General features: G+C 40.9%; 1 protein-coding gene across 1 annotated transcript in view; it reads right to left on the bottom strand.

Annotated features, from left to right (window-relative positions):
• FAT4 (FAT atypical cadherin 4) overlaps positions 1 to 24973 on the bottom strand; it is a 150582-nt gene that overhangs the window by 13294 nt on the left and 112315 nt on the right. Inside the window, exons 8-14 of the mRNA XM_075090214.1 lie at positions 23658 to 23908; positions 16498 to 20847; positions 9190 to 9294; positions 7162 to 7469; positions 3303 to 3388; positions 1695 to 1874; positions 707 to 831 (exon numbers count right to left, since the gene is read on the bottom strand). Coding sequence (XP_074946315.1) covers positions 707 to 831; positions 1695 to 1874; positions 3303 to 3388; positions 7162 to 7469; positions 9190 to 9294; positions 16498 to 20847; positions 23658 to 23908 — 5405 coding nt within the window. The remainder of the gene's footprint in view (positions 1 to 706; positions 832 to 1694; positions 1875 to 3302; positions 3389 to 7161; positions 7470 to 9189; positions 9295 to 16497; positions 20848 to 23657; positions 23909 to 24973) is intronic.

Here is a 24973-nt window from a genome sequence, read left to right as displayed (position 1 = left end):
ATTGACTACCAAATGCTGTTAAAATTAGGGCTAAATTCTTTTGTAAACCAGCGCAATAAAAGCATATAAATCAGCCAAACAATAATGGGACATGTAAGAAAACAAAGCCCAGTCATTATGCTACAACTACATGGAAATAAATCACGTTGCCCTCCTATACAATCCTATACTGATTTACAGAGCTATCCATATGTGAGCTAATAACCCCAGAGTGTAAATGGCTTGCTTTTGTTTACATTTACCATATTTTCTTGCATATAATCTGACGGTCATTTGCTAAAAAGGCCTACAGTTTGGAGAAGCCATAAGCACATGAACACAATGTATACATGAGGGGAAGGGTTTTCCTTTACCCTCTTACCTCCCTGTAGCAGACAAATCCCTCCTCTGGGATAGCTTTATTTTAGTTACTGATTATACATTATTGGGAAGCAGTAGTTTTAAATGAGTTCAAGTTACCTGAAATGCAACATACAGACCAGAAAACATAATATATGTAACTTGTTGCTATTTTTAGCTCAGGAAAGGACAAAAGTCCATTGTGGACTTTTCCTTCAAAATTATTTAAGAGGCAAGCATGCTGCTTGTTTTCATTATTTTATAAAATCCGTTATCCCATGCCCCTGAAAAGAAACCCGTAATGGCATTCAGTTAAACCACAGTTAGGTGTACATTAAAGAGAAAACCAGTAAAACCTTCTCCATACATTTTTCACAGTGCTTTCCCGTCAGTCCATCTTTGCAGTGGCACTGCTGCCATGACCAGTGATCAACACAGGTGCCACCATGTTGGCAGGGGCTGGTCGTGCAAGCACCTTCCAGTCTGGGGCATCTGAAACCAATCAGAAAAGTAGATGCTGAAGAACATACGCACAAATAAGCCAAGAAACTGTGCTGGGAAGCGTCCTCCCCCCAGAAATGCAAAAATGGAGAGGCTTTTCCTCATACACAGCTCATGTTTCTAAACAGATGCCAATTTTCAGCATCAAGTGATGACAGTCTTATGAAACAGAAAGGAAATCGGAGACAGTGAAACTCCTATTATCTGTTACACAAGAGAAGAAACTCTTCTAGGTGCTTTTTACGCTGCAGATCTCCAGAGGCGACTTATCACAACAAACAGCACGAACTTGGGGGTTGGAAGAGGAAGGGTGAGCTAGCAAATCTGGACGCAAGGCTGACCTAATCGCTACAACTCTGACTTCAAACATTGAGATGGAAAAAGCAATAGAATCACACAGTCCATCATTTCTGAAAGGCCACTCGGAGGATATAAGGGAAATTCGGTGATATTTGAGAGGCAAAGTGATAGGACAGACGTTGTGGATTAAAGAGAAATAAGAGGGGGTAGAGATTTAGTGAACCGTATGAGTACGGTCAAACCCAGGTGGAATATATGAAGAGATGCAGTAACAGGGCTACTCTGTTTCAGCCTGCAAAGCAACATCAATAATAATTGGCAAGAGAAACGTAATGATGCTGCTTTTTGAAGCCTCTGCAATCTTTTGTGAACCTTTTATTCAAATTCACTTTCTTCTTAAAATTTTTCACACTTTCTTCTTAAAATTTTTCACAGTTTTCATTTTTTTTTACAGGAGCTAGCTGAAGGTGTCTGAACGGAATAGCATCTGACTTTAATGACAGCTTCCTCTGTTGTAAACGTGGTCCATTTGATACCATATATAGCAGACGTACTGATCTAAGATTCCTTGAGCTGCCAAAGCCTGGCTGGGCTCCAGGGGACGTCCGTTGACGGCAAACTCCATTATACAGCCCACAAAATCATGGCTTTCCACCTGTCCTCTCCTTTGAAGGATAGGCTCTACAGACCTGATGCCACCAACAGTAACTCGATTTGGTTGTACATCGAGAGTCCTATAAAAGAGTCAGAGAAATAATTTATCGGTATCAGACGTTAAGATAGCAACGACAACAGAGGAACTGTAACAATCAGCTACGGTCTGCGGCTAAAATTCCTCTGCCGACATTTGTGTTTTACATTTAGAAGGGGAGACAGAGAGATCAGTAGTGCTTGAACTAACAGTTGTAACGGGTACGACTAAATTCACACTCAGTTACTGCATGGCAAAATTTCTATTCACTTGACTAAGCAGCATGCTTGAAATCATAATGAATAAGGTTTTGTACTCAATTACTATTTAATTTTTAGATGATATTTAAATAGCTGGAAGATGGATTCATTAATTTACAAAGATATAACACCTTTGCTAGTGGAGAAACCACATGTGACAGGAAATATGGTTGTGCTTATTGTAAGAAATTAGCCAAAGTGATTGGGATTAAACTTTTTGTTATCTTCAAAGAGGATCTAAAGATGTGACAGGAAGGCTTCTGAGTTAGTTACAGTAAACACAAGAAATAAGGTTTGTTCTCTGTATGGGCCAATTTTAAGAAATGAAAATGGTAAAAGATGACAGCTGGATATTACTGAAAACAATGTCAAAGTATTTACTAGTTTGTTTTTTTTTTAAAGAAAGCGGTAATCAGGTGATGTTATTTCTTCCACATTTATAAGAAATGAGAGGTGCAGTTTAAATAAATAAATAAATATTACATACAAGATCCCAAATCAAATCCCAAAACTGAACACGGGAGTGAGACATAGGTGCTGTTAGAGTAATAACATTTTGAGTCTCAGTCTGGTTTTGACAAGATAGATATGATTCAAAATATAAAAGTGGAGGAAGCTTTGCTAAAGATTTGTAGGACTAAATATTGTAGAACTTCAAACTGTCAAAGAGTAGCACTGTATATTTAAGAGCCTGTTGACTATAACAAATACATTTGTGTTTTATTGTCTAACTAAGATTCAAAAGTTGTCAGTAATTATGAGCACCTGATATCCTGATTTGTTAACTCTAGATTATGATGTGAAATCCCCATTTACACCGCAGTGCAGACTACCCACAGCCATCCATTTCTTGTCTGCCACCAGAACCTGGGGACAGAGACAGAGTCGAGAACTGGGGACTTCTGAATAAACTCCTTGTCATGAATAAATGCCATGCAGAAATGCAGCCTCAGTTAGAAAGCAGCAGTACATATAGAAAAATTTGATTTGCTTCTGCAAAGACAGGAGAAAATGACGCTTTGGAGCCTTGCCTTTGCAGGCCTCTGAAGGAGGGCATCTGAGGTATCTATCTCTTGCTTGCAGATGGGCTAAGGGCACGTAAACATTACTCCAAACTTCTCTGGCTTTAGAAGGTGATTTCTTTTTCATTTAACTTTTCATTTCACTCCAAAAAAAAAAACAACACCCCAAAAAAATGAAGAGTTATTTACCAGTCAGTAGAAACAGCAACATTGCTAACAGTGCAGTAGCCTGGCTCCTGATCCTCAGAGCAGGAATCCACCGTCAGTGATGCTGCCTGCAAAAGCCACACACATAAATATGCTGAACGTTACATGGCTGTAGTCCCCAGCCACGTTGAATACTTATGATTAAATACATTATATCAAGGACTTGGCTAGAATGGAGCACTTGTATATTACTCTGTCACTTGGGATTGCAGGGTGCTTCAGAGCCACTGATCAGCTACATTCTCCATCAACATAGTGAATACCAAGTTGTGGATGCTAACGGAGAGTGAGCTAACCGACTGCTTCAGAATTAGTTAAACACAAAGTTTTCAGATTTGGGTAGGGTTTCTTTCATGTTTGTTTGATTTACTCCTCAAACCTGCAGTTATTTTGGCTCGTACTGATTCCTACTCTTGATCTGAACAGAGAGCTGCTCCCTCCAAACACGAAGGACATTCCTTCAGGGGCTTGACTGTGACATTAAACATATTGCTTAAACTTGACAAAAAGAATGTTAGAAAAGCTGGGAGTACAAACACTTGAGATTATAAGTTAAAAATAATAACCAACCACTCAATAATACTCAAAGAGTAACCAAGTGGACCTGATTAAGGTAACCTTTGGGCTGACACGTCACGAGGGACGTTTGCCCCACGTTGGCTACGGTGAAACATGTGGATACCTACAGGGGAACCAAGCTGATGGGACCAAGCTGTCGATCAGAGAAGTACCAGGCATCACCAGCACTTCGAGCAGTCTTCCTCTTTATCATTACCTCCAAGTCACAAAGCCCCAGGCAAACACGTTGCCTCATTACCCATCTCAGTCATTTACACTAAAGCGAATCATGGCACTCTTATTTGTAATCTGTAAAAGTCTAACCAAAGCTTTCACTAAAATAATGAAATAATGCCTGCTGATTTTAAAAGGAGTTTTTATTTTACTCCTTATTTAGCAAAGAATTTTCCCCACAGCGATTTATTAATAACAGATGCGGAGCAAAAAATCCCCTGAAGGTTAGTTATTCCTTAAAACAAATTTTCAGAAAAATAAACATAATCTACAAATTGTACATATCAGCTTCTCATGTTTCAACTAGATGTGTGGTACAGTTTTACGGCATATTTAAATCAAACGTCACTTCTTAAAATGCCTCAGTTTATATTTTGATTTAGATTACCCTACAGGAGCCGAGCAAACAGCAATAGTTATCAGTGCGGCATTACTCTGCAATGGTTTTTCTTCCTGCCTGCACCTAAGCTCACTAACAACGTCCTGTTGAGATCCCCATGGATTGTCCATGCTGTTTCCAAATACCTACTGACCTGATGCATTGTATTGACCAAATGAATTAATAGCTCTTAGCCCTAAATTGTGCCCTACGGTACGCCTAAATTGTTCAATTTGCTATTTTAAATGAAACCTTATCTTGAATTTCTTTCCATACATAATGAGCAAACTGCTTCTCCCAAGAAATGTCAGTCTGCAGTTCCAAAGCAGAACTGCCCAGTATAAATGAAAGAATTCATAGAAAGAATAATAAGCTGGCTGGTCTGTATGCCATCGCACACATGCCTATTTTCCTTCTGAATGTCAACAACAAAAAATGAAATCAGTTTTTTGTTCTTAGCTCAGTCAGTGTAATCTCCCTAACTTACATCGCTATGCGCTGTGAAAGCCAAGCTACAACCCCAGCTGAAGGGCTAGATACTTGAGAATATATTTTACTTGGACCAGAGTTCATACGATTTGTTTTCTAACGTTAGTCAAATGTTCCCGCTTGTTACTTAAACATTACTCTACAGTTACCTTGCTGCATTATGAGACTTTCTATCCTGTCACTCTGCAATAGCTCAGGACTGACAACTTAATGATTTTACCAGTTTCCGATAAAATCCCACTGTGCTGTAGGAAATGACAGATTCTGAATTCTGGAGGGGGGCTATTTTATACAGTTTTGGACACCTGGGAGACATTTTTCCTGCAGCAGAAATATCTAAGACAAAGGTGACTCTTTCCACATAACAACTGTGTTTGTAAACAGCTGACGTTACTGACGTTTTATTTAAACATTAAAAAAAAAACAAACAAACCAAAAAACCAAAGGTATAGGTTGTCTTAAACATTTGCTTTCAGTCTGAAGCACTCATAGCTGAAATTTTCTGTAAATAGTCCTTCTAATGTTATCTCTTCTTCTATAGTCTAGCCCTCTGGCATATCTACAAGCAAAACATCTTCCTGCTCTATTTTTTCTTAAGTGTATTGCATTTATTTGTTGAAATTTCTAATGTGTGCACCTACACTTAGCCATTTAAATCTTACTGATAGAAATATCACATTAATTTAGCTGCTAAAATGGGAACCTGGAGCCTTTCAAGATTTAGGAGCACCTTAGGGCTTTACCATTTGGAAGCTGCGATGCAAATTATTAAGTATCTGATATTAAGGAGCATTAAAACACAGTTATTACTCAACTTCACAATTATCCTTCATCTGATTTGGATTGATAACACATACAAGCACAAACAAATTGGATTTGTAAATCTAGCTGAAGACTAAACCATCCTCCCCCGTCAATAAATGGAGAAACAGGTCTTGCACTACACAACTGAAACGCAGTTTCGGGCTCAAGGGTCTCTAAGAGAGAAGAAAAAAGGAGTATACAGGAAGGTCAGGAGACAACCTTGGCCCTACAAAGAATCCCAGACCACAAGGTGGTACATCCCTCTGTGGCTCTCGGGACATTTGTGCCTACGGACATCTCACCCCAGACCTGAAGCTCTTCAGCAGAGCCGCCTTCTGCAGCGGTTCACGATGGGAAATCTCTCCAGGGGCTCAAGGGGAGCCACACTGGGTAGAACAGTTTATTCTTATATTCCCTACATCATTTCTGGCTTGAAATATATAAAACAAAGTGTGGAGCCCCAACCATATATTATTCTTATATGACTTGAATTTCAAACATGGGAAGAATATGGGATTCCGTGTAGGCTGGCCGTTTCTGCCTGAGAAGGGAGCTGTTGGGCAATAGTTACTGATTATGGATGGCAAATAGATTTGGTTTCATTTCTAACTCAAACACTGTGGAGTCAAAAGCTTGGCCTGAACTCAAAGAGCATTTGGTTTATGTTCTACTTTGGAAATAATATTAAAAAATGAGAGAAGATGAATAGAAAACATTTACTGGAAAAAAATCTGAAGGCAGGAGAGGGGTCAGAGTACCAGGCATATGGCAATCAGTTGTCCCAGTCCAGTTTTTGGCAGAATTCTTCCCCTCAGATACTTTCTGGGGGACAAAAAGTAATCTCCCTCCTTCTCCCCAAAAAAATCCTCTCAGTGTAGCACATTTGAACTTCTTACATGTATGCTACAGAGGAAAAACAGGCTTCCAGACCAGTGGGGTTGGTAGAATCCCTGAACTAGCTCAAGGAGGTCAGGGATGGCTGGAATTATAAGTTTGTCCGCTTCTATTTCGCAAATGTGCAGAAAAAATATTTTGAGGCCTTTTGCAGTTGCTACGGTTAATTAGCCTTCCCTGATAATCACCCCTGTAATCTGCACCCGTTAATTAGCCTCACGTGTAGTAATTTATTTCCTTAATTATTCCTAGTTCTCATTCTTTCACATTTAGAGTGCAGGGCATTGCACATGGTTTTGTTAATTGTTCTTTATCATCATCATACTAAAAAAACCCATTACAGGTCTTTGAGTCAGTTGAAATAAGACAGAAACGAGGGAGGTTTTTTCCAAAGTCGGAGGTTCTGCCAGCAAACGGAGCTCACGTGGAAGCCTGAGTGACTTGGCTGAACTTGTCTTAAGTTCTCATTTTAGCATTTCTTACCATTCCAGCCCTCCGGGCAATAACTGTGTGAAACTGTCCATCAGACACCTTCTTAGTTGTAGAAAGCTTGTACGTGCCACTGCCAAGGTTGTAGGAGAATCTCAGCCTCTCTTCTGCTATTTCCAGGGCCAGAAATTCTGCCCGCTCTCCCGTTTGGTTATCATAGTTATACAACATTAAGGCGTTCCTTTTTATAGTGGCAAACTTTATATAGATGTAATTATTGTTTGGATCCATACTGGGAAACTCCATATATGACAACTCTTCAAATCCGTAACTGTTCAGTTCACAATGATTCCCAAAAACACCTGCAAAATGAAAAGTAAAATCTGGTACCAGATAGTTTTTTCCTCACTGAACGTCCTCCCAGAAACAAGGTACTGATGTGCTCTAGACAGGGCTACGATACACAGGCTCTTTAAGAAACCTCTGGTGTACGATTAAAGACATGTAACTTGAACAGAAGAATCCTGTTACCCGTAGGTGGGCATTGAACTGTATAAAACTACAATTGAAAATTGAGTTACAAATGACAGTTACATCTATTGAAAACCAAAGTACATTTCATTGAGCTCTATGGTTTCTTTAGAAAACAAAGGCGAGTTTGACAGCTACGTCAAACACGGTTGTTAATTATCATCAGGCATTTGTTAATGAAGTTACGGAAATAAATTTGCAACTTGAGCTTATTTTTCTCTTTAGAGCTGTTATCTGAACTGTTTCTCAATTGGTGGTTCATTTTTTATACTTATAAGCATGTGTGATTAAAACATTATGCCTTCTCATGTTTTATTGACCTGAATATTTTGGTGCATTCTGCATACTTCTTTCCAGATCTCTGTCACATAATTTCCCTTGATATTTTTATTGCTGCTGCAAAAATGAGGAAAAAAAGTACTTAATTTATGAATATTAGTTACATTTACAATGGACTATGACTATATAGGAAATGAACAAACTCAGAGGAAATGTAAAACAAAGGAAATAAAGCAGAATAAAGAAGTTGTTCCACATGGTAGTAGACAACCGTATTCAGAGGTAGTTACAAATGTGTACTGAGAACTACACTTTTGTGTGAGGGTTTTCAGCAGCCTTAAAACACTGTAGATGATTTCTCAGGTTTATCTGTTTTTTGATTAATCTGTTACATTTACTTTCATGCTTTTCTATGACATGAAAATTGACAACGACAATTCTGGATTAATCTGCATTCAGAACAAATCTTGCTGCAATTATATCGTGTTATCATCTGTGGTGTTTTATGACTTTATTAGGTTCATTTCACAAACCAAATTTGGGATAATTAAATTCTAATAATTATTAAACTGCTTTGGCAGCACTGTATGCTTCTCTGATTCTCAGAACAGTACTCTGGTTTTGGAACTTGTAGCTTTATGAATATACCATAAACTGAATGGGCAAGTACTGGTCTGGGCTAACAACAATGTTTTGATTCGGTCAGGTTCTCTTAATCAAATCTACTATACATAAAAGTGCCAATATCTAATGTTGTGCTCCTCACTTGCAGAACAATGTGGGTACCCTCTAATTCTTGCTTTACAGATATTTTGACAAGTTATGCAAACTTCTCAAAAGAAAACCAAGCCCTCTCTGCTCAACATCATCCCAAAGTCCCTTTTTCTAGTTTAAGATTATGACGACTTCCTTGCACTTTGCAAGTGTGTAGGATGTAAGAATACGGATGTTATTTACAGTGGCCTTACTCTTCAGATCTCCTAAAAGTGTCTATTATTAGGCAGGAGGGCAAGCGCTGCTCTGAGCCCTCGGTGTGCCCCCCCGCGCTGCCATGTGCTTCTATCTCCTGCTGTGCTGGCACGAATACTGGCTTCTCCCTCTTGCAGCTGGGGAAAAATAGAGACGATGAGGCCAGGAGACGACCAAGACCTGCCCACGGACCAGGATCCATATACACACCTGTCGGCTTTATGCAGTAAAAATAAATAGCGATTTGAGAAATGTTACTAGGGAAAGCGAACATCAAGCAGAGGGGAGGAGAAGCGTACTCACCGAAGGGGCAGTGGCAATAATACCCTTCCACCCCACTTTGGCAGGATCCACCATTGAAACAGGGGTTGCACTCACAGTAATTGACAGTGGAGTCGCATGTTTTCCCTGTAATTAGGGAATAAAAGCAATTTCCAGGTCAGAGTATTCAGGTCAATAGCAAAGTCAGGCTGGTATTTAAGTAATGAGCTTATGAACCAATGCTGAACGCATGGCCAGGAGGGAGGGTGCCAGGGACCAGCTGTAGCTGTGGGATGGAGAGAGGAAACACAGACACGATGCTGAGCTGCTCCCAGCCCTGACACAGGCATGATACACAGACCAAAGAAATTAACTTTACTTTTCAAGAGTCTTATTGTAATTATCTCATAGAGGTGGTTCTATTTTTTTTAAGTTATTATTCATTTTATTAACTGATATCTGTAAAAAAGAGATCATTAAATGAAAGAAGAAGCTGAACTAAAAAAAACAAAATAAATTTCCCCCCCTGTGGAATGCAATGTACTTAATAGTGTGAAGGAGATACAGACAGCCCTTGCTAGACCCTCTATGAACACGGCATGCTGAACACAGGCTGCTATTGTACATTATATGATGTTTCTTATTTTTCCTCATCAATTACAACCTCCTTCCTGACTAGGAGGGACCACAGTCCTCTGGAGCTAAAACAAATTACCCTGGATACAGTCCTTTTTCGAGCAGACATTGTCACATGTGGTAAATATTATTCACCAGAGAATAAACTGAAATCACGTAATTCATTTCAACAAGGAAGGGAACCAAGAGAAAAAGTGAAGATTTTAACAGATGCTGAATACTGACAAGGGGATTCTTTGTACAGAACTAAGATTTTCTTTGTATGGAAACTAACTACAGAGGCATTGGTCTTCACTTCTAAGTTTTTCATTGCTTAGCTTTTATCAGTGTATCAACATTTCCACTATATACCACTGCCTGCCTTCTGCCAGCAGTGCCAGCCTTCACTGCCTGCTCAGCAAAAACTTGAAAATACCATCATGTTTCTCTGCAAAAACTGGCAAAATCAGCTACGCTCTTCCAGACTTCTCCTTGAACTTCATCTAGGCCAGGATACATACACATAGCACAGGATAAGACTGCCTCTTAATGCTTCTCATTGCACTCATAAGGAATTATTTTATTCCTCACACCATATAAATATAATATATGTTTAAGTTAAAAGTGCCACATGAGCTTGCATAGTGTCCGTTCTCATGTGTCACATACATCTTATAATTGTTACATCTCACATGACAGCAACGTGCAATATGCGGCCCATAGGGATTGCTGGTCCCTACAACTGCAGAAAACCAGGACTGTACTATATTAACTCTGCTCGCTTTTTCAGAATTTCACAACTTCAGTCACCTAATTAAGTAAACCTCTTTTTTTTCCACTCTACTTTTCTGTTTAACCTAAAGAAGTTTGCAGGCAGCTCTTCCGTGTGAGCAGCAGCCCTCCATGTGCGACTGCAAGCAGGATGGAAACAGCGCTGGAGGATTCCTGTGGTTAATACGTAACGTGTAGATTCACCATAAATCCAGGAATCAGCGTCTGAATCTAATTATGCTTTTGGGGTATTTATTTATATTTTATTCTCTAATGGGCATGACTGAAGGATGAACTAGTTTTTTATGTTAGGTTTTGCTGTTTTCTTTATTTTAAAATTAGGGTGTATAGTACAGATCTTCGACTCACCGAGGAGAACACGTACCAAGAGTGAGGCAGAGATGCTTAAAATAGCTCAGTGTTGTTTCTTAGTTTTCACAAAAACCAAGCGTCGCTAACAAGGCTTACTTAGTTTTTTGCAATTCAATCTAACTAAATACCCATCTTTTTCTCAGCTAACATTAAAGCTGGCATATTTGCTGAGTCAGCAACAGAATATGGCTGTTTATTTTAGCTGCACATATTTTAACCAGTGAATAACAACATCATCTTCATATTTAATAATTGTTTGAATAATTCACGAAACTAATAAAAGCGTGTTTGCATTTATTCCAACTGTTTTGACACAGGAGAAGACGAATACTCTGATTTAACAATTCATCAGAGCTATTAAAACTAATATTTATTTAAACTGAAGAAGAAATTTTGGCTATTTTTTGCCATTCACTGAAGTGCTAAAGACCTGGGAAAAACCTATCTATTTACATTTGGAATAACAATCCAACAAAAGATGTCTATGAAGCTTATTTTCCCTCTGTAAACGCACGCTAAGCATGCTTATCCTAGAAAGCAAGAGTCCTTCAGCCAGATAACAGCAGGACAAAAGTATAACTTGGGAATGCTATTCTAGTTTATCACTATGGTTGTGCTGTGTAAGGGTTTAACAGAAATTACTTTGATAAAGCAAGATCATTAGAAAAACCTGGTAAACAGATGATAAGAGTTATAAACTAGAAACTGATAAATAAGTAGGTAAACAGTATCATGTAATGTCATGGAACTACTACCAAAAGAACAGACACTTATTTTTATTTAGTATATAACTCATTTTCTATTAAAAAAATAATCCTGGTATGACCACCTAAAGCTCTTAAAGACAACCATCTTTTTCTCCTGCTTTAAGACAATTTTTAGTTACACTTTTTTTTTCTTCTAAAAGACGCCAACTCTCCTGAATTTCTTCTCCTATGTGCATCCCTCCAGGCAACCTTACCTACCAATTACCTTACATCAGCTTCTTCTGAAGCCAGTTGCTGCTACAAGGCCTCGTTTCCTCTTTTCTGCAGAATCCTGAACTTCATCAATTTATCCAAATTTCCTGCTACTGTCAGATCTTTGGTCTTAGACTCCTCTGAGACAGAAACTCTCGCGCATTCCTCATCCATCCTCTAAGAAAAGGGCTCCATATTTCAAGCTATTATTGGCAGCCTGCACTGCTTACTCTGCCGAGATCCAGACGGTTTCTATCAACTCCTGGTTTTTGGATGGTCCAACAATGTTCAGACTGCACCTTCTTCCTCTTCCTGTTTCATCTAAACCACGTTCCTCCTGTGCTCCTGTTTCATCTAAACCACGTTCCTCCCGTGCTCCTGTTTCTTCCCCTCTGTTGTTATTGCCCAGACTTGACTGGCAGAAATGGATCTCTCCAGACATCTGAATAAGGACATATACCTCAGAAATAATGGAAAAAGTTAAACTGGAGGGACCTTGGAGGCCATGATGTCCAACCCCCATTCAAAGCAAGGCAACCTTCGAAGTTATGTCAGGTTGCTCAGGGCTTTATCCAGCAAGGGTTTTTCGTGTTTGTCTTTTCTTCACCGTGGGGACTCCTCCAGGTAAGTTGCTGTCATACCAGTTACACTGTACTTGGTCCTGTGACTTCTACTAAACTTTGGCTTTTTTAACACCTTATTCTTCTAGCAAGTAGAGCCATCCAGGATGGTAGCAGGTTGTCCTACCACCTTCAGCGACCCCCCTTGCAGCATGCTAACGCTAGCTTTCCAGTACCTTAGGAAAAGCGCGTATTTGTTCAAGTCCACCTCGATGGGCTACCGGTTTCATGGGTTACAGACACAATAAGGTGTGGTACTAAAGATTTAGATTTGGAAAAACAAAACATAGCTTGCAAACCCATTGTTTTTATTGTTCTGCCCAAGACATTATGCTTATATCTAGACACTATTTTTTGTGGTGAGGAAAAAAAAAAGAAAAAAAGGAGTTTTAGAGAGGACTGTTTTTCTTGAGCAGAGAATTTACACAAGTACTAGCTACTTTGAAGTTCGCTCTTGCACAGACAAAACAAATCATTCAAGGAAACTTAATGGACTGAAGAAGGTAAGAAACTGTTTGCCACCACGCATAAAAGCATCCTCATCTGAACCCAAGTGCTCAGTTTTACTGCTTACCAGAAAAATAATCCAAAAACCGTAACCTCACAAAACTAAAGTAGCTTTGGTTTCCAGAGGTCATTTTCCACAACAGTCTGCTGATTAAAGTTTTACAATATGAATTTAAGAGTAATCTTACAATAGACCTTTATCCCACCTAAGTAACGTGCCTTGAAAAATTGAGATGTGTGTGTTTTCAATGGCTTACGCAAGTCAATTTTCAAGAAGCGTTTCCACACATTTGGACTACTATGCACTTCTCAGCTGGGGAAGAATTTTATTTGGACAGCATAAAGAATTAGGCCAATCATATACGTTTGCTTAGTGTTTCAGGGTACCAAATCCAGCGAGGGGAAGGAAACATCTCAGCCAATGATTTGGGAACCAGGGAGACTCCAAACCAGAGCCACCCTGGCAACATTCCAGTTGAGGTGAACGTTGTGGTTAGTTGAGTTTATAGGTCTCTTCTCAGCTGAAACATTGGAAGATTGGGGTATTCACTTTTGCGTCAGAAGGACCTTTGTCTGAAGACCATGAAAATTAGGATAACGCTGGATAATTGATAACAGACAGCACTGAGCACTTAGCATTCATCACCTCAAACCGATGATATCACATGCAGGGGCTTATGCAAAAATCTAACTTCCTCCCTTTTTTTTTTTTAAATTGAAAAATGTAACGGGAACGGATACCAGCTGAATGCTCGTGGGTTAGATTTCAGCTGATTTGAGAGTTTTAGTTTTTGTGGTTCTCTGCGTCCACCTTTCAAAACGGTTGTTCTAATATTTTAATCTTGCATTTGAAACAATTTCACAAACCTACATTCCTTCATCTTAATGAGTCCTGGAAAACAGGAAATGAAGGGTTCAAAGGAAGGGCAGACAACTACTGTAAATCACAATGTATATTCCCTCCAGAAAGCGATTATTTTAAAAACAAAACCTGACCATCATTAAGAGATGTAATTATAACAGATTGTTTAAACCTTAATGATATTGCTCTGAGGTAATCAGTCTTTATAATCCTTTTCAGTGAAAAGAACTATATTACCTTTGCAGTATGATGAAGTGAAATGCAGCTGACAAAACATAATAAATCAAGGAAAAGTAAGACTCTCAGTTTTCAGGTAGGCCATTATAAAGGTCTACAGCTCATGTACTCTACGGTGAACAGAGAGCCTGTCTCAGAAAATACTAATTTCTACTTGTATGCAGTACCGTGTAAATATTTTTTTACCGAGCATGCAAATTCAATTATGAGACTGTATTTTCATTTCAAGAGAAGCAGCAAAGCTATGTATATGGTAAACTGGATTAGAAATCTGCTATTTTGGATGTGGTTTTGTTTTTTTTTCTGATGCATTCAAGGTTTATATTCACAAAGAAACAGTTTCAGGCTTTATTTTTACATTCACTATGGCCATCTTTAATCATATATGAATCAGGATTAAATGCCCAAGCAGCTGTGTTCTCTTTCTGCTGGCAGTATAATAATGACATAATAGTCTCTACATCAAGCATTCTCAAACAATCTGTATTCTGACATTTGTTTGCAGAACCTATTGAATATTAAATTTGCAGAACTTCAAATATGCTTTTGCAGACATAAAATGCCTAAATACACTGAATATTAATTGTGATCATACCTAATAAGGTCTGCTGATGTTCATCTCCACAGATATTTTGGTTTTTGATTGCATACTTTGGTGCCATTTGTTTTCTGTCTTGATCAATTAATCTCCAGATGCTTAAATAATTCTTGATTCTGCAACAGCCAACCAATTTAAAAAGACCTGACTCTCAAATAGAAACGTCTGCCTCAGTGGCAGCCTATTTTAAAGTTATTTGTGTTGACAAGGAGTTTAAGAAAGCTCATATGAGATGCCACATTTAATTCATGGCATCAAAGAAATCCAACACTTAAAAACGTAAGACTCTCTCATCACATTTTCTTAGTTAAAATGCTTTTTTTTTGAGCTTGTCACATGTAGGGCTTTATTTTTAGTTGACGTAAGGGTTGAACATCAAGATACGAGCTTTAATACCCGAAAAATATAGCTGGACATTTCTTTAATACTTCAGATTATAGGCTAGAGGCATATACTATAGTATGCTGCTAGAGTTAATGAAGTGTTTTGCTTCATTGCAACAGCAAACATATGCCTGTGTAAACTCTGGTGCTAATGACCTAAAGAGTTACAGGAGATCGGTGCCCTAGAATTATTTCGCCACGCTCCTGGCAAAATCATTTGATGTACTAATACAACATGAAATAAAACCCTGGACTGGTAACTTAATTAGAACTGCTTGTCAATTAACAGTAATTGCTCCTAACCTGAGGCTCAGCAGTACGTTTGTGAAGTTCACACAAAAGATCACATCAGTGTCCTTTATATCAACAGACCTTTTACCCTGAGTATGTACCCGCTGCTGTAGCTGTGTTTTAAATGAAACAGTTAAGCCTTTATTTTGAAATTGATTAACCTTCTCCTTTGCAATAAAATGTATAATATCTTCTGTACTAACCTGGTTTAAGAAAAAAAAACAAACAAACAACCCAAAAGAATAATCAACGCCCTGATCACTCCACTGGTTACAAATGAGTTTTAGTGGCAGCGGTGGCAAGCCCGAACACCCACACCATAACGAGCACGGCTGTGCTGACCTGGGCTGCCCTGGGGCATCTGCAATAGAGAAATACTCCTCAGAAAAGGTAATGAAAACCTTACCTAATCTGCCGCGGTTACATTTTTTTTATGATGTCTGTAAAAAGTGGCCACAAGCAAAGGTTAAAATTGTTCAGACCTTCCTTAAATATCGTACTCACGACAGAAGCAAACACCAGCCTGCTTTTCGAGGGACAAAATGCTGCTATGGTTGAATGTGTAATAAGTATTAGAGAAAAAAATACTCAGAAGAGGTAGAAACGCTGCAGACATTTCTGTTGTTAATGAAAAAAAAAAAAATGACAAAGGGACAAAACACAGAACATACATGCTTGATCATTTTGCCTGAATTCCGGTTTTTCCCATATCCTTCACCTGTTTTCTGTCTTGTATGACTGTAAGCAATTTGGGGCAGAGGCCAATTTTCTTGCTTGACACACTCCTAGCAGACTTGAAAGGCTACCGTGATATGCATAACAATACAAGAGAAAAATCATACTTAAGCATTAGAAATGGTTTCTACATGTTTAATAAATTAAAATAGCTCTTGTAAAAATCTTTCTGTTCTAATATAAATCAGGTACGTGAGATTTGCCTGAGGACAGAGCTAAAACAAAATAATACTGTAGGCACCTGGTCTTCTGAGTCTTCAATAACTACAAATACCTCCTTTAGATTGACCTCTTCACCTCTTGGGGATGCTCGTATTCAGAAATTCTGTGCTAAAAAGGCATGTTTCTGCCCTCTTTCTATCTCTTCTGGACTGCAAGATACAAAGAAGTAAAAACGTACCTGTATACCCGGTTTTACAAATGCAGTTGAAGCTTCCAGGGAAGTTCTGGCAGGCGGCACCGTTTTTGCACGGGTTGGAAAGGCACTCATTGACGTCCCTCTCGCAGGCCATGCCAGTGAAGCCCTCTGGGCAGCTGCACGAGAAGCCCCCCACCAAGTTGTGGCAAGTCCCATCATTGTGGCAGGGGGAAGGTAGGCATTCGTTGATGTCCGTCTCGCACAGACTCCCATCGTACCCTGGCATGCACCTGCACACGAAGGGCCGGAGGGGCTCGTTGGCCATGATGATGACGGGGATGCTCTCGTGGCTCTTGAGAGCCGGGCTCACCGCCAACCTCCTCAGGCAGCTCCCTCCGTTTTGGCAGGGGCTCTGCAGGCACCAGTCGTGGTCCACAGCCTCGATCCGCACCCCGCTCTGGCGGAAGAGGACATCTTTGATGCTCTCGAAGAAGGTGGCCACGCCACTGGGATTCACGTACTGGTTGTTGCCACGTTTGACGGCCGCCATCAGGAAGGTGTGGTTGCTCTCCTCGTACAGCCCGTAGAGCTGCACAGCAGTGCCCAGCCCCGTCAGCTGGGAACTGGCGATGCGCAAGAAGTGCAGATAGTGATTTGTCAAGAAATCCCGCACGCTGTGGGCGCTCAGGCGGAGGAGGATGCTGTTGTCAATGGTGGCGTTGCTGAAGCCCGCGAAGAAAATCCGGACGCTGCTGGTGACGGCACCGTGCAACCCATCGTTGCTGAGGACAGCCAGGTCAAACGTGCCATCCGTGGACCTCGCCTGCGAGTGCAACTCGCAGGTACCCCCTGGAATGCTGAAGAGGCTGGTGACTCCTGAGGTGAGGGAGCACTGGAAGCTGTCTAACACATCTGGATCCTGTGGCTTTACGTTGCCCAAAATTCCACCTGGGAAGAGGTTGCCATAGTAATGAACAAAGATTTCTACCGTTCTGGGCTGAGATGGGTTGTCATTTTGGTCTATTACCTTGATCTGCACAGTTCCTGTGGAAGACATCTGAGGAATGCCAGAGTCTCTCGTAATCACTGACAGGTAGAAATCGCTGATTTGCTCCCTGTCAATCTCTCTCGTCGTTGTCAGCACGCCAGCGGTGCTAAGGCTGAAGTAGCTGGTTGCAGGGCCAGTGCTGAGCAAGTAATAAGTAAAGGGACCTTGGTTTGGAGGGAGATCAGGATCTGATGACTGAAGCGTCATCACAAGGGTTCCCGCACGGTTATTCTCCATGACTTCTCCTTGGCTGGTGGACAAGGTAGGGCCATTGTCGTTGATATCTTCCAAAGTTACCAACAAAGAGGCACTTCCTGTAGCAGATGGTGTTCCCGAATCGACGGCCAGCACAGACAGGTTGTACACAGGCAACGTTTCTCGATCCAGCTCGGCAGTGACCGTCACCTGCCCTGTCTGCGGGTTGATGGAAAAGGCACTGTTGTTGTTGCCAGACCCAATGAAATAGGAAAACCTGCTCCAGCTAGGGACAGAATCTGAATCAAAGGCACTTACAAACGTGACATGGGTGCCTGGAGGAACACCCTCGCTGATGCGTATATTGTAGGTTCCCAAGGTAAATACGGGAGGATCGTTAGCATCCAGTATAGTGATATTAACGGTTACTTCATCTATATCTGCACCACGAATGCTCCCCAAATTTTTTGCGAGGACTTTCAGAGAGATTCGTTCTTCTTTTTCTCTGTCAAGAGGCCCTGAAACGTAGATCTGGCCACTTTTCTCATCTATCTGGAAGCCTTTCTTTCTGCTGTTGCCAAAGATAAGGTAGTGGACTTCTCCATCAGTTCCCATATCACGATCACTTGCAAAAACTTCACCTACAACAGTACCTTTGGCGGCTGCCTCAGACACCTCAAAATAATAAAGCTTGGACACAAAACGGGGCACATACTCATTTGTCCCTTCTAGCTGGATGTTGACACTAGCAAAGCTGCACCTCTCTTCATCTGGAACATTAAAAGCCTTTACCGTTAGATGGTAACTTTGCTTTGTTTCATAATCTAAAAATCCCTGGGTGGTGATCGTTCCTGTATTGGGGTCAATGACAAAGAGGTCACTATCTGAGGACTGAATAGCATATGCAATCACAGCGTTAGGTCCAGAGTCAGCATCAGTGGCATTTAAACGAATAACGGTTGTCCCGCTAGGGGCATTTTCTAACACATTGGGAAAGTAGTCCTCAGGGCTGAATGCTGGAGAATTATCATTCACGTCAACGACACTAACAGTGACACTGCAGTAGCCTGTTCTGGACACCCAACCTCCGTCCGTGGCAGTAACAACTAGCTCATGCTTTTGGCGTAACTCAAAATCAAGTGGTTTTGCTAGCGTCAGTGTACCAGTAGTTGTATTAATAGCAAAGATGCCAGCCTCATTTCCAGAGGAAATATTATACCTGATTAAGCCGTTCATAGCGGCATCTCTGTCTCGGGCTGAAACTGTCCTGACCACTGTTCCAACAGAGTGACTCTCCGGGATGGTAATGCTCATACGGCTTTGAGAAAACTCAGGTGTATGGTAATTTTCCTCTGTTACTACTATTTCAACAGCTACCTCAGATGAGAGTGGAGGATTACCTTTATCCTTTGCTTTCACTTTAAACAGAAAGTTTTTGTTCAAATCAGCCATTAGTGAAGATGCCACAGAAATCCACCCTGTACTCCTGTCCAGCCTGAACTTACTAGTTTTGCTTTCATCAGAGATGAAGTACTCCACTTCAGAATTCAACCCAAAGTCTTTGTCGTCCGCTGCAGTAACTTTAATTAAGTTTGTGCCGACCTTCACATTCTTAGTAACGGGAGTAAAATATTTATGAGCAAGGAACAGCGGTGCGTTGTCGTTGCTGTCTACTATGTTAACGGTGACGGTTGTCTCGCTCATTAACGGAGGACTGCCTCGGTCCGAAGACGTAACGATGAAGCTGTGCCTATTAATGTTGACATTGCTTGAACCGCTGGAGTTTTGGTACCTTAAATACTGCTTGTTGAAAATTTCCCCTGTGGTTGCATTAATTCGGAAGAACTCAGACTGGGATTTTATGAAGTAAAAGACTTGGCCGTTCGACCCTTCATCGGGATCGGTGGCTGAAACCTGGGTGACCTTCAACCCAATCCCAGGAAGCTCAGGACACTCCAGGTAATAGGATGGCTTTGTAAATCGTGGGGCATTGTCATTGATATCCGTGACAAATATGGTGACATCCGTGCTCACCGTCCACCCGGAGTCGTGTGCAGAGACCCTGATTCTGTAGCGGTCTGTGTCCTCCCTGTTTAGGGGTCTGCTGATAGTTATGTCCCCCGTGCTGGGATTTATGGTAAACGGGAGACTCGTATCCCTTATGGAGTACCTGCTGACCGCGTTCACCCCAATGTCTTCATCTGATGTCGTGACTCGAGTTACCGTGAAACCCAGAGGTGCATTTTCGGGCACAGAAGCGCTGAATATCTGGGAAAACCTTGGAGCGTTGTCATTTTCATCCAAAATATTAATGATAACTTTGACAGTCGTGCTCTGGAGCGGGGTGCCTTTATCTGAAGCTTTTATGGTTAGTGTGTATCGAGACAGTTTCTCCCTGTCCAAGGGCCTGACGCTTCTGATCTCACCAGTGGCTCGATTGATACTGAAACTATTCTCCATGTTGCCCTCAATTATTTCATAATTTAGCTGTCCATTTAGACCACTGTCCCTGTCGACAGCAGCCACTGTCAGTATCTTCCGCGGAGACAGGTTCTCCGCTATTTCTGCAACGAAGGGATCTTGTTCAAACTCCGGTGCGTTATCGTTGACGTCTATCACTGTTACTTCCAGTTTCTTATATGAGGAAAAGGGAGGAAAGCCCGTATCTCTGGCCTCAATCCAAACCACGTATTTCTGTATGGCTTCGAAATCTAAAGCCCGCCCGACAGAAAGCTGTCCCGTCACCTGGTCAACCAGGAAGGTGCTGCCCAGGTTACCGCTGGCGATGTAGTAAGACAAGGAGCCTCCTCTGGCTGAAGACCCAGAGACAGTGGTGACAACCGTACCGACCGCTTGGTTTTCAGGAAACGTGAAGGTCTCCTGATCCGCCTGTACGCGAGGAAATTCTGCTCTGTTCACAAACCTCACGGTGACCGTTGTAGAGTCTGTCTTGGGGTACCGTCCGCCGTCCCTCACGTGAACAGAAATGGTGACTTCGGACTCTCCTGCCAGTGGGTTCGCAGCCAGGATCGCTCCCCTCGCTGGATCGATGTGGAATTTCTCAGAGTTTTTCCCCACGAGGGAATAATGCAGCTCGGCGTTGGAGCCAGCATCCGCATCAGTGACGGTCACAGCAAACACGAACGAGCCTGAAACGGAGAACAAAGTTAGAGCATCTTCTGATGCACTGATCATGGGAAACACAATGCCAGCTTTTCACCTGGAAGCACTCGAGAGGGCCCCCCTCCCAGTATTCGTCCTGGAGCAGTACGCTCTTCCTTACACTGCTCGGAAAATGAACCGCTTTTTTTGGGCTTGAAGGGGTGTCCGTGGCTGCACGTACATCTGCACTGGAAAACAGAGACCTGCAACTTTCTGGAAGTCTAGCATCCCATTTCTAGAACATTCATGTTATGGAAGCCATAAAAACTAATAAGACTGAATACTAGTTTGATTTTTTAAAATTACTTCTAGTTTATTTATCCATGTAATAAAAACAACCCTGGAATTCAACGAGTATTGAGGTTGTATAAGTGAGCGGGCAGCACCCATGGACATTTCCCCTACACACCCACCTTCCCTTGCAGGCAGTTTTCCTCCTATTCCCCAGCTGCTGCCCCTTTGTCCCCAGTAGCCTCTTGCTTTTGAGTTTGTAAATGTATTCTGAGGACAGTAACTAGTGGGACTGCATTTGTAAAAGCACGGTGGTCCTCTGAGATTGGGGTAAAATCACACCGAAATACAAAACTACCGCACACTAGTGCAATAACATGAATATGTTACGTTTCAGGTCTTTCAAATTTATGCTTCACGATGAGCTTGACTATACGGGCACCATTTGCTTTAACCTCTGTATTTGCCTATCTGCAAGGAGAATCCAGGGTGTTCTTTTGCACTAGGGTTTACAGATCTAACGCGCGGCCTGCACGCGCACAGCCTGCCTTTCACATTTGACACTGTCCAACCAATTTGCAGAACACTCTGTTGATGTTTTACTGGTACTGGAATTTAGAAAACACCCACTCCTGTATAAAAGTCATGTTGTTTTCAACCTCTTAAGGCAAAATCATTTACAGGCAGGAATGACTTTGACAGCATCCCCTTAAAACTATACTTCATGTCACTATTTGTCATGTGCAATGATTTGTACTCCAGGGGGAGGAATATTTAGACAAGGAACAGTATTCAAACCCTTGTGAGAAATAGGACAGGAAAATTTAAGATTTTTCACTTCAGTTAAGCAAATTATATCATTCACTACTATTATCGCTAGTTTCCCCTTTTAAACTTGATTTAAAAAATAACAAGGAAATTAAGCTTTTTCTTTCAAAATGTACACCAGATATTCTGTGATTGGAATAAAAGCAAAAGTCTTTATCAAATTTTGAGGGTCTGGTTTTTTTGGTTTTTTTTTAGAAAAGCTATTTCAGACACTGCATCGGACTGCAATAAAGTTGGGTTTGTTTTGGTTTTGTTTTGTTTTGTTTTTTTTAACGGACACCATGCCTGCTGGTAACATCATTGTCAAAATAATGTGAAAAGAGATTAACGTTTCCTTTTAAATGAAAGTGAACTATCAACCGAGGAAGCTGCAAATAAAAAAGTGCACGCATCCCTAGGTTTTTAGTGAGTTACAACCAGAGTAAACACAGCTGAGGCTTTCTGTATGTTTCAATGGGTTTCATACAAAAAGCATCCGAAAAGATATTGCCAAAAAACCATTGGTTAAACTTATGTGTACTCCCTCATGAACGCATTTAAAAGAAACACCCCAAAAAGAACCGCACAAAGGCACAGTGCCCTACTCAGACTACACAAAGATTCACCAATGCAATAATAAAGTAATTTCATGATGCTGTTCAGGAAAGAGGGAAGAAAAGTAAACACACTCATTCTTCCATAAAAAGGAGAAGTATTTGCAATTGTTTAAAATTTAGAGAGAAAACACAAGACATGGAAATAAGCCCCCCCTTTTTTTTTTCTTTTAAAGCAAAATTTGTTTTGTAAACCATTTGTCTTGGAATCCTCTCTGTAGGCATCACATATCCATGTATGCATATGCATGTGAAAACACACAGCGTCGCTGACTGCCACAGCCAACCACTCTGCCTGTAGTTTGGTGAATCTGTGGTAATACAACAATCATGTTATAAAATCGCTTTTACTGTTTTGCGATAGTAGAGTCCTGATATTAGTCCATTTTAAATCTTGGGGAAAAAACCCTCAGAATAGCAGAATCTTTCAGTAAATTCTCTCCATCCTCACACAAAAACACATATTCTCCTTTTTTTCCCCTTGCAATGCAAATTCTTCAGATAGTATGCAAATATTAGTATTTTTGACTTACCCATTTCTAATGTATTTATTTATCGTGCTTGTTCAAACATAAACTGAATCAGAAATTAATTCCTGCACTGAGTGAAGTCATTTTAATCTGGGTGTAGGTTCCACTAAAGGAAGGTTGCAGCATGGCTTTACTTTTGTTTTATTTTACTTTACCACTTGGCTCAAGGAAAGGCAACATATTTAACATCCAATATAGATACAGCCTTTTTGGAAGCGGTTGACAAAATCCTCTTTAAGAATTGCTAAGGGTGGAAAAGGAACGTCTACATACAGGAAGAGACCTTCAGAGGAAAAAAGAGGGCACTGCCTTCCTAACCCTGGCAAAATAATTTAATCACTCGTTTGAGCGGGCGCTCGTTTACACCACGTCTTCTTTACGTAACTGCAGGAAAATAAGTGAATTTGGATGGAAGGAACAAACTAAAAAAATGGCTAAATTGCGGGTGATGCATTGAGCTTTGCCGTTATTCATTCCCATCCAACACAAAGACAACGAAACCTGGAAAAGAGCTGCAGAAGAATATCAGAAACCTCTCTTGTGGCACAGCTTTGCACTTCGTTTAGATGTTTACGCAATCTGAAGCATCCCAAGCACTGCCACCGGTCAGGTTACCTGAAGTGGTAGGTGATGGGACGTGGGTGACGTAGGGATGGTGTTGAAACTTGGGCGGGTTGTCATTCACATCAGCGACGGAGACGAGCACGCTGGTGGAACTGGAGAGAGCCCTGGGGAAGCCCCCGTCACTCGCCACCACCACCAAAGTGTAGTTCTCCCTTGTCTCTCGATCCAGGAGAGCACTGGTTATGATTTGTCCTGTTGATGGGTTGATTGTGAATTGGGAATTGCCACCGGTAAGCCTATAGCTGTTTGAAAGGCGAAAACAAAGAAGGAAAATTCAGTTAGTATTTCATAAGGTAGCCTGCTGCCTTAAGATAATAACAATTGTCTATTCTCTTCAGACCACCGTGCTGATGGGTATCAACGCACAGATTTTCCTCTGACCGTTCATCTGTCTTCACTTTTTCTCTCTTTCATATTTTCAGACCTGTCATAAATGACATTTCTGGGGATTTCAAAGTGTCGTTTCTTAACACAGATAGATTTCTAACAAGCGAGGAGCAGACATACATATCTCCTTTGTACATTTGGAGATACAGTTGGACATATTTTCTTGTCTTAGATCTGGCACTTCAAATCTGGCCTTTCGACTAGTCTGCGCTGACCCTTCTTACCTACGCTACCTTTAACTCTATTCTATCTTTAACAGGACTGCTCAAAAATTGCCTACTGGAGGCATCCTCTAGCACCGATTTCCCTGGGCTAATGCACTAGGCGTTACTCCAAAAGGCTGACATACCTCCTAACTAAATCCACAGAATATAATTAGAAAAAAAAGCCAACTATTTTCTGAAATAAAAGGATGACAATTTTACAAAATAGTACAAGGATTTATAATTCATAATGTTTCCTGATGCTGAGCTAAGTTTTGCTATTCAAGATTTCAATGTTAATTCATAGGAATTCATAGCAAATTAGCAACCACAGAGCCATGTTAATAGAGACTAACTGGGACCAGAATTTGACCCTTGACTGGTGTATATGTATGTGCACACATGTGTGCGTGTGTGCGCAAAAATGTGATTTGATAAGAACTGACCGTGTGCTTACTGCAGTGTGTTGGCCAGGCTACCTCCGGCTTCCTAGCACAGTGAATTTGTCCTTTCTCTTTGAACGCTCACCCAGCTTGCGTTTGTACAGAATGAATATCAAAGGTATGTGGAGCACCGGGCTCTATTTTTAAAGGTAATTGATTAATATTAAGTTTTTTATTGATTCGGATAACGTTTTCTCTACAAAACAGAAGGAACAAAATCTGGCTAAAATGAACAATTCCCATGTTCAATTTTTTAACCCTGACAAAACCCAAC

This window comes from Phalacrocorax aristotelis, chromosome 4 (genome assembly GCF_949628215.1).
Source record: "Phalacrocorax aristotelis chromosome 4, bGulAri2.1, whole genome shotgun sequence".
NCBI lineage: Eukaryota > Metazoa > Chordata > Aves > Suliformes > Phalacrocoracidae > Phalacrocorax > Phalacrocorax aristotelis.
This window is presented reverse-complemented; position numbering and strand designations above follow the sequence as displayed.